General features: G+C 32.6%; 1 protein-coding gene across 1 annotated transcript; it reads right to left on the bottom strand.

Moving 5' to 3' along the window:
• Nucleotides 1–5,448: 5,448 nt before the first annotated feature.
• On the bottom strand, nt 5,449–6,952 carry LOC108849695 (protein JINGUBANG). Its single transcript, XM_018623284.2, has one exon. The coding sequence runs from the start codon at nt 6,867–6,869 to the stop codon at nt 5,595–5,597; it is 1,275 nt and encodes a 424-aa protein (XP_018478786.1). The 5' UTR covers nt 6,870–6,952; the 3' UTR covers nt 5,449–5,594.
• Nucleotides 6,953–10,141: the final 3,189 nt, after the last annotated feature.

Raw genomic sequence — 10,141 nt, 5'->3', positions numbered from 1 at the left:
GTTGGTTCGGTTTAACTTTGGTTTGATTGGTTCGGTTCGGGTTCGGGTTTGGGTTTTTTTGCCCACCCCTAGATACTAGTATGTAGTAGTAGTAGTAATTGACTAACTAGTAAAGTTGTGAGAGTTCGAGAAGCTTGGTCCCAAGAAAGCCCGAAGCCGATAAACTTATATGGCTGCTGATTAAGGACTTGATTTCAAAAAAGAATATATGAGTTTATACTTTTGGAACCAGAGCCAGAAAAGATCTAAAAGCTACGTAGAAAGAGAGAATTCATTCAGATTGCAAATGAGTAATGATGTGTCGTGGTGATAATCTTATGGTTACTTTTGTAATGTTGGTTTATTTTAAGAATGCTTTTGCTATAAGCATTAACTTTCGGAAAATAAAGCTTACCTTGTTCTAGGTGGGGACCAATTTTTGTATTTTTAACAAATAAAACTTTTGTATAGTAGTCAAAGAGTTGCAAGACTTTTGAGTTTAGCGTCCTAAACGACGCTTTTGTGAGTATTGCAAATGTATCTAGTCTCTACAGTTTTAACGAAATATTTAGGTTTTAGTAGCCCTAAAAATTGTCTTCAACTTTTGGCCCATTTATAGCCCGAACGTAAGGATTTGAGCCGTTACCAAAATTAGGACTTATTCTTTTAAAAACTTGACTAGCTTATAAAACCTAATGGTGAGTGATCTGTCTTTTTCTTTGCTAAAGTTCTGGTAAAAACTATGTGAGGTGATTGAATCAGTGACATGGCAAAAAGTTGTTGCAACTATTGACTTCAAAGAGCTGGTACAGAGATAATTTAACAACTTAAGAGTGATTCTGCCTGCGAGGAGACATTCCACTATGGGAGAAATCGGTTTTGATCACAATCTAACGGATGTGTCGAGACAAGTGTTAAAAGTGTGGTTGTAACCTTGTGCCCATCTAAGAGACTCGTATGTTAAAGACTACGTGGGAAGGCAGTGACAAAGTACATGATGTTAGAGCATCTCATCAACCGCAATGCATAATTTTGTGATACCCGTCACCTCCAATATGGAGAATAACTTGTCACCAACAATAGTTCACAGCACACAGCTCATAACTTAATATCCGCTCATCCTAAACCCATATAAATATTCGTATGAAAACGTTCCAGTAGCAAACAATTCGTCCAAATATCATCTACTCGTCTGTCTCACTTGAAATAGAAAAAAAAAGAATGAGTAACAAAGGAATCACTTAGTAAGATATGGAAGCTAAACCCGAATCCATTGACTCTGTCAAAACACTCCGAATAAATATAATTTAATCCTAACATATTACAAATACAACACCTAAAGTACCCAAAAACAACAATGGTCATAATTATTACTCACACACCCCTCACACCCACACCGGAGGGTTCATAGATTAGGAGAGTGCCAGGCCACCTACAGTCCGGAGAGTACCATGCCACTTACAGTCTGGAGGTGTCAGGTCACCTATAGTCTAGAGAGTGCTAGACCACCTACAGTATGGAGAGTGCCAAGCCACCTACAATCTAGAGAGTACTAGGCCACATCACATACATTCGCACATACTCATCTTAGTATCCACATATATCTATCATATTTAAATGAAACAAAAAATATTGAATATTTGGGCATCATATTTTCAGTTTAAGCAAAGAATCTAAACTAGATTCTGACCCGCCTTTAAAAGGGCGGGTATATTTTATTTTACATTTTTTAAAGTTTCATTTTTATATTTGTGTGTTTTAATTAATTTGTGTTTTTATTTTTATAATATTTTTAAATGATAATAAGAGATTTTAATATTATATTAAAATAGTTGGATCACACATATATCAATAGGTCATGTTCATGTTTTAATAGTATTGATTAATGTTAAAGTTAAAATGTTAGACTTCAAGAAAATGACGTTTGATTAGTTATTTTTTAATAATCAATTTGTATTTAAAAACTCATAAATCATTGAAAATTCTATTTTGGAAGTTAGATTTCTAATTGATTACGCTTGATTTTAGGAAGATAGTTAAGAAAGTTAGTTATTTTTGGTAACTGGTAAGTGAACTCTGCGGCAAAATATAAATAATTAATGTAATAGTTATAATTTGAATTAATTATTTATTTTAAATGTAGTGGCATAAGCTGTAATTATTTAGGAAAGTCAGGGTTAAGTACTAAATGTACTTCAGTTTTAATAGTTTAGATAACTATCAAATAGATTCCAAACAGACATCATATAGACTCAATTCATGAAGACGGAAACATATTAAAACTAAATTATAGTTATTCGAAGTCCTAAGTCTGTACGAGAAATTACGAGAATATCTTTCACCTTAGTCACTGGTTGGAATAATTGACGGAAGAAGCGGTCAACTGCGACACGATAAATAAGTGTTTAGATTCCAAGTTTTCTAAAATAAGTTTCCAAAAATGTGAACTTTCCTTAAATAAAAACTTTCTTTAAATATATTTAGGGTTTCCAAATTAAAAGATTAGGTTTATGATTTTTGGATTTGACATATTTGATACCCGAAACTAAAATGGCCATAACTTTCTAACCGTACCTCGGTTTGTCGATCTGAAAGATGATCTGGAAAAAAGTCAACGAGGCATTTCCAATGATATCTGGCTCGTTTTGGGGTTAGGCTTCGAATGGTATGCAGACCAAGAAAACGCAGATCAAACCTAAATTGCAGATCAATCAGAACAAATGCAGATCTAACTGGCTAAAAATCATCAAATTAATGAATTTAACCAAATGTTAAAATGATTTTGTAAATTAAATATTTTTAAAAGTATAAATTTTTATCAATTATTTTTATTATTTCAATATATACAAAGAAAGTTTAACATTTATAAATTGTAAATATAATTACAACAAAAAATCGTAAAACAATAAAAACTCTGAAACTCGACGTTAAACTCAAAAAATTCATAAATATTCAGATATTTAGGTTTCTGTAGTAAGTTTCAATTATAAATTACATATTTAAACAAAAATTCAAAAAATATATTTGGATATTCGGATAAAAACTTGATAAAATGTTGAAAAATTTAACATAACGTAAGTTAAATATCTTAAAACTACTTCTAGTTAAAGAGAAAAATTGCATGTGTACTACATATGTTATAATATATTTGTTAAAAAGATCAACTAAACAAACGATAAAATACATGCATGTGTTATATGTTGACAAAACATGTTATAAATATATATACGAAAGAACAAAAATAATATCTGATATTTTATTGTGTAAAAATCTGAAGTAACTATAAATAAAATTTATAAAGACTTTCAAATAAAATAAGTGTTACTAATAACATGCATGAATTTATTAAACTAATTTATGTGAAAGTATTATAAAATAAAAGTTATTTTATGTAACCAAGTATTAGTTGTCTTATTTATAGTAATTATTAGTATCAATTATGAAAATAAAAGAACTATAACGTGTATGATGTATTATATATGATTATGTAAGTTATATATTAAAATAATATAAAATAATATAGATGTAAAAGAACAGATATTTTATTAATAAGTTTGTAATTAAATTAATACATAAAATCAGAAAATTTAATAAAATATTAAATTATATTTTGAAAGAATTTGTATTATTTTTAAAGTGAATGAAATAAGTTATTAGTAAATCTATTTATAAACAACTAAAAGAGAAAAAAGGGTTAAAACATACTCCGTCAAAAAAAAAAAATTAAAAGCATGCATTATGATTGGCCCTCAGCAAGGTTATAGCAGCTGTTCAGTTTTCCTCTGCAGATCAAAAAAATACACTAGTTATTGATCTGCATCCAGTTCATTAGTTATTTTATTATTTATTTGTGTTCTGCATTTTTTTGTTTGAATGGGGAACAAATGCAGTTTAATCTGCATTTTACTTGTACTGCATCTAATCTGCATATGTAATGTTCACATTCAAAGCCTTAGTCTTGTTATATTGGAGAACGTTTATGAAGTTGACTGTTCATGGACTCGCTTTGCAGAGTTCAGTCCCAAATAGACAACCATAACATTTCAACCAAAATTCCAAATTATGATCCGTTTTCTGCTATAGATACATATAACTGTTAGTCCAAAACTTACAATGAAAGTTTGGCGTCAAAATTCAATGATTTGATCATCCGTTTCTGTCCTTTGTTTCTTCTGATCTCATATGCGTTTTGCAGAAATATTCCTTAGTAAAATACACATAACTTTCAGAATACAATTCCAATTGAAGATTCGTTTCGCTAGTACTTAGAGAAAAGAGTAGGCTACTTACTCCCAGAAGATAAAGATCAAATATGAGGTCGCAAAAGTGCTCGTTGTCTCAGTTGCGTATGATCCGATGAGGACTTGAAAGAGATGATGAAGCAACTAAGAGAGGAGAAGGGCGTGGTCTGGCTAGTAGCGGCTAATCATCTCATTGAAGATACAATTGTTTATATAATGATTAGTCTTGGTTCAGTTAACAATTAAAAACCAGTTGACATCAGTTTAAAAAAACTTAAATCTTTACAAATTTGTTGTAATAACTTATGCAGTGGGGTTAGAAATGCTATTAGTGCATCGAATGGCTGGAAGCTAAACCTGGTCATGGAAATGAGAAAGCAAATGATACAACATATGGCCTATGAGAATTGCTTGACAAGAGAGGAATGGAAGGAGACAAATTCGAAAACCAAAGATCGGGTAATGACAGGAAGGTAAATTTCTCATAATTTCTCATTTAAGTAGTTCAAATGATCAAATAGGTTTTGGGATGTCTTTTTGCGTTTGATGACTTAGTTTAAACATATAGTCAACATCATTTATATATTCATGTACCATTTTTGATGATAAATAATTCAGGGTTTTTGGTTTTGGGACTGGAAAATGATAATGTTTCTTTCTGAAGAGGTCCATAATCACATTTTACCTAATCCCTTCCTACTCAAAAAGAAAGGCATATATACACATGAATACACTTATTTTTTGGCTACCTGCATCCCTTCAAAGCTTTTTCATTTCATTTATATATTAAAAACTGAGGAATTTTTCTTTTTGCTGGTTCTATATTTGTAATAAACAAAGCTGACTATATGATTCACTTTCAAAACAACAGGTTGGTATGGCTGCACCTGATTAAATAATATAGAAGACTAATTGAACATGGTTAAAGCATATGATTGTGATGGAAAAAGTTGCATAACTCTTGTTTTGATAATTGGACGGCGATTAAAGCTCAAAAGTAGGCTCAACACAATATATTGTCCAACGCAGAAACCATTACATTCCATTGCTACAGTTTCAATACGAAGCAAAGGCAACCCCAAGACTTTACTTTATTCTATTATATCAATAAGACCAAAAACAGTTGGTAGATACACATGTTAGTTAACAAACTAATTAAGAATCCCACTCATGTTCTCATCAATTCAACAAGTAATTAGTAATACATGAACTTAATGTAAGCCAAGGATTATGTTGATTGCAAGAACAAAAGTTTATATAAACGAATCATATCTTTACATATCTTGACTTTACAAATCGAATAACAAATTACAAATATAAACCAAAACGTATATGAAATCCCACAAAAATAATACCAAATAAAATATCTTTCACTCATCCCTGCTGCATCAACAACGTTTCAAAACTTGTTTTCTTCTTCCCTTCTTCTTCTTCTAAGGTGTCTTGTTTTGGCACCCACCAAACCCTAATGCTCTTGTCAAGACCTCCACTGTAAAGCATGAATCCAGCACCCACATTGTTGGGAGAAGCTTGCAAGCATTTCACCGGACCTTCATGTCCATGTATGACTCCAAATTTACAGAGCTTACCACTCTCTTCTCTCTTCCACAGTCCAATGCTCTTATCAGCCGATCCGCTACACACCATTTCCCCAACCAAACACATACACAGAACCGCCATCTTATGTCCTCTCATCTCAAACCCTAACTTCCACTCCTCAAAGTCTCCTCCTTTCTCTCTCTTCTCCCATCCCATCACAAACCCATCTGACCCTCCTCCGTATACCCACTTCCCGTCGCCGGAAACCACCACCGAGTTCACCGAAACCTCCGCACGACCCTCCAGTGTAGCCTTCAGAACGTGTGAACAAGAAGAAGAAGAATGAGAAGAAAAAGACGAGTCCGTCTGCTTTTTCTTCTCTTTCCCCCAAATCTTGATCTTCCCGTCCGCAGACGCCGAGTACACTCTACCTTCTCCGGCGAAAAGACCGTTAATGGCATCGTCATGCGCCTTGATCGACTCAAGACACTTAAGATCCGACAATCTCCAAACTTTGAGAGTCTTGTCCCACGACCCTGAGTAGATTATTCCAGCGTGGACCGCAAGGCAAGAGATGCTGTCCGCGTGTTCGATCCAGAGACGCTTATGGTTCCTCCTTGTCTGAACGTAGTTACTCTGTTTCATAAACTTCCCCAAGTAATCTTTAGTCGTGGGCAGGGTGTCGACAAGGCGGAAAGCGTTCTCGGAGCTTCTACGAGAGACTTTCCAGACTCTGATTCTGCTGTCTTGATGAGCGGTGAACACTTTGCTTCCCACGCTGACCAAAGCCTTCACGGACCCGTCTCCTTGTCCGAACTTCGCGAAGATCTTGAGATCCGGCTGTTGCCAGACGATGATGTCTTTCCCCTGAGATGCACTGAGCAAGAACTCTCCGCAGAGGGCCAGTGAGGAAACAGAGCCGACGTGAGCGGAGAGGACGGTGAGTGGCTTGTACGCGGCGGTGATAAGGGGAGGGAGAGTGGTGAGGATGAAGCTTTTTGAGGAGGAGGATCGGCTCAGGGAATCGTCTGAGTCGGTTCCGTTGGTTGTGGTTGTTGAGGAGGAAGATGGAGACGTCATCAAGACTCCTTCTTGAATTGATCTCACCATTGCATCAAGAGATTCAAGATTTCTTCTTCTTTGTTTTCTTTTTCTTTTATTTTTTGGTACAGAGAAACCAAAAGTGGAGCGTTTGAGGAAACGTTGAAAGAGTATTTAAAAAGGGTTGAGAAGAAAGAGGAAGGTGCAACGGCTACATGACAGATGGCGTGACTTCCTTTTTCGCCTTTTTGTTTCTATTAATATAGAAATAAATAAAATAGAGAATGATATGTAACATTCCTTTTCAATTCGTATTATTGGCTCATGGAATCTTTATGTACTATATAATAACAGACTGATCGTTGGTCTCTTTTGTTGACCAGTGAAATTTTAGTTGTTAATGAGGAATTGTGCATATTGACTTATTGTAACGTTAAGGACTATGTTAATTAAGATACCGATGTTTACATCTAAACATAACACTAGATTTTGACCCGCGCTTTGGAAGCGCGGAATATTTTACGATGAAAAAATTCACTAATAACTTAACAAATATTTTGGTAATTTTTAAAGAGTGTGTATTTAAAATATTTTTTCATTTAAATCAGTGTTTTTAAATTCAACCCGATTGTGATTATACCGGTTAATCCGGAGATCTGACAATTCAATTTAGGTTTTTAAAATATTCATATTAAAAATCACTAAAACCCGAGACTAATCGATTGAACTGATGGATGACCGATATGTAATCTAACTAAATTGTAATAGTTTCATATTTTGTAGTCTTATAATCCAAATTTTAAAGTTCATTATTTTGCAATTTATGAAATTTTAACGTTTCTACAAAATTTTAAAGAGAAAATGATAGATATAAAATAACTAAGATTAATTATTGTATTGTTTGGAAACATTGATAGTAGTAAAAAAATATATTGTTTAGAAACATTGATAGTAGTATAAAGAAATAAATATATTGTTTGGAAACATGGATAGTAGTATAAAGAAAGAAACATTAGTGATTTAATGTAAGTTTAACTATAAAGTATAAATGTGTATTTAATTTAAAAACTTACAAAATAAATGTTAGGTCCAAGAGAATGTTTCTGTTTTAATAAGATAGATAACTAGGAGTTTATTCTCAACTTATATTACTCTGTTAGAATTAGCTCAATTGATAGATCGGATCAATGGAGCTTGGTGCACAAAAAAAAGATCAATGGAGCTTAATCGCTTTAATGATTACTTGTATTGTTCCTTTATGTTTGGCTTTTTCCCCCATCTTTGTCTATGTAACATGTATGATGTTATTATTCGTGGGAGAAGACAAAATTTTCAGGGAGCTCGGCCATTTAACACGGAGATCAAGAGACATATAGGCTCGAAAAGTTACCATAAACTAGTGTGGCCAAATGGAACATTTAGTTAATAAGAATTAAAAAGAGTTTGGAAAGTTAATTTAATGTAATTCTCAAAAAAGAGAAGCTAATTTAATATAAAGATTTGTGTAAGTGTAAGCTCATGTGCTCCTTGTATGAATCATATCTTATCTACCAAATCAAACATTCCCTTGTTCTTTGTTGATATGTTGAGTTGTCCGTATTTGGTAAGATAATAGATCTGAATGAAGTCATGGATATATATTACCAAAATGGCAATGCCTACTTGTTGGTTATTTGGTCATTTACATTGATCACTGTTATGATTTGTATTAGTTGAAGTATCAATATTAGTGATGAACTAGCTTACACCCAAAAGTTAACTAAGAATAGATGATTAAACCATACATTTATATATTGTTCAAAAATCACGATTTTAACAGATATGGACTATCTAATAGCCTCTTTTAAAATGTAGGTGGAAATAGTCTATTAGAAACACTTTAAACTCAACATCTCGGAAATACCACAACAATATGAACCACTTTTACATGATATATAGGTAGAAACCATTTATGAAAAATCATATGCTAGGTCAAACATGGACTTTAATATTATATTAGTAAATAATTTAACTCACACCTAAAATTAGCTCAAAATGGAGGATTACCTATATACTTATTTATTGCTCAAAAATCACAATTGTAACCGATGTGGCACATCTAATAATTAGTCTTTAGGGACTTGTTATATTTGAATAAGCGAAATCATGTACTATTTCTAGTTGGTTCAATTGTTGATGTAAGACTATATAAAACCCATTTTTGATATCAGAGCCAGCCTGTAAAAGAGAACAAATAAATTTCAATGGAGCTTAATCTTCTTTTAATTTTTGCAAAGAATGTGAATATTGTTAATGAAAATGAACATTTGATAAAAGTTGTTAGCTGTGTTTCAAAACAAAAATACAAATGATTAGTTTGGATCCCATTCTGGTTGAAAGTTTGATGGTTTCTAAAGTGTCCAAATTTTTTAAAACAGTTAGGAAACTGATAGAGGCCTAATCTATTTATATTACTATTGATTTTAAATATTGGTATAAACACTTAGGAAACACTTAATCTATATTTTTTTCAAAAGAAAACATTTAATCTATTGATATTACTATTTGAAACATGCTCAATTTTTGTTTACGTTTTGCGAGATCGGATCAATGGAGCATACTCGATTTGATGCTAACTTGTATTGTCATTTTCTGTTTGGCCTTCCCCATTCTTTGTCTACGAACATGCATGAAGTTATTATTCATGGGAGAAGACATAATTTTCAGGGAATTCTGCTATTTAACACGGAAATCAAGACATAGGCTCTAAAATGAAACATAAACTAGTGTGATGTAATGGAACATTTAGTTACAATAATTATGAAACAGCATTGAAAGTAACTAAAAAGTAAAGATTTGGGGAAACAAATGACATATCTGCAACTAGCTAAAACAGAATGGGAGTGTAGGTTCACGTGACTCCAATTATAAATCAGATCTTATCTGCCAAATCAAACATTCCCTGTTCTTTCTTCATTTGATGAGTTGTCCTTATTTGGTAAGTAATAAAACAAAAGAACAGATCTAAATCAAGGAATGGATCTAGATACTAAAATGGCAATGCTGATTCACACCCATTTACAGATATTTACACCGCATCTTAAACTTCCCTCTATAGTCAGTTTAGCGCCAGAGTAGTGGCTAGTTAGAAGTGCATTTACGCAATTATCTAATAACTACTAGCTAGTCACAAGATAATCAAAAAATTTCAAACCTCAATTGTCTTTTTTATTGTGAAGCCCATTTATATGTTATTTTAAATCCTACTGTAGTGACAATACATTTGTAACCATGTGATTGGCGTTTCAACATTGTAACAAACAAGACATTTTAATATACTTTCAAACCTTTTTTTTTGTAAA

The sequence above is a fragment of the Raphanus sativus genome, unplaced genomic scaffold, assembly GCF_000801105.2.
Source record: "Raphanus sativus cultivar WK10039 unplaced genomic scaffold, ASM80110v3 Scaffold1121, whole genome shotgun sequence".
NCBI lineage: Eukaryota > Viridiplantae > Streptophyta > Magnoliopsida > Brassicales > Brassicaceae > Raphanus > Raphanus sativus.
The sequence above is the reverse complement of the archived record's forward strand: the minus strand, read 5'-3'. Positions and strand labels throughout refer to the sequence as shown.

Excerpts from the sequence above, each read along its gene's own strand:
- LOC108849695 (XM_018623284.2), bottom strand. The coding sequence starts at position 6,869 with ATGGTGAGATCAATTCAAGAAGGAGTCTTGATGACGTCTCCATCTTCC.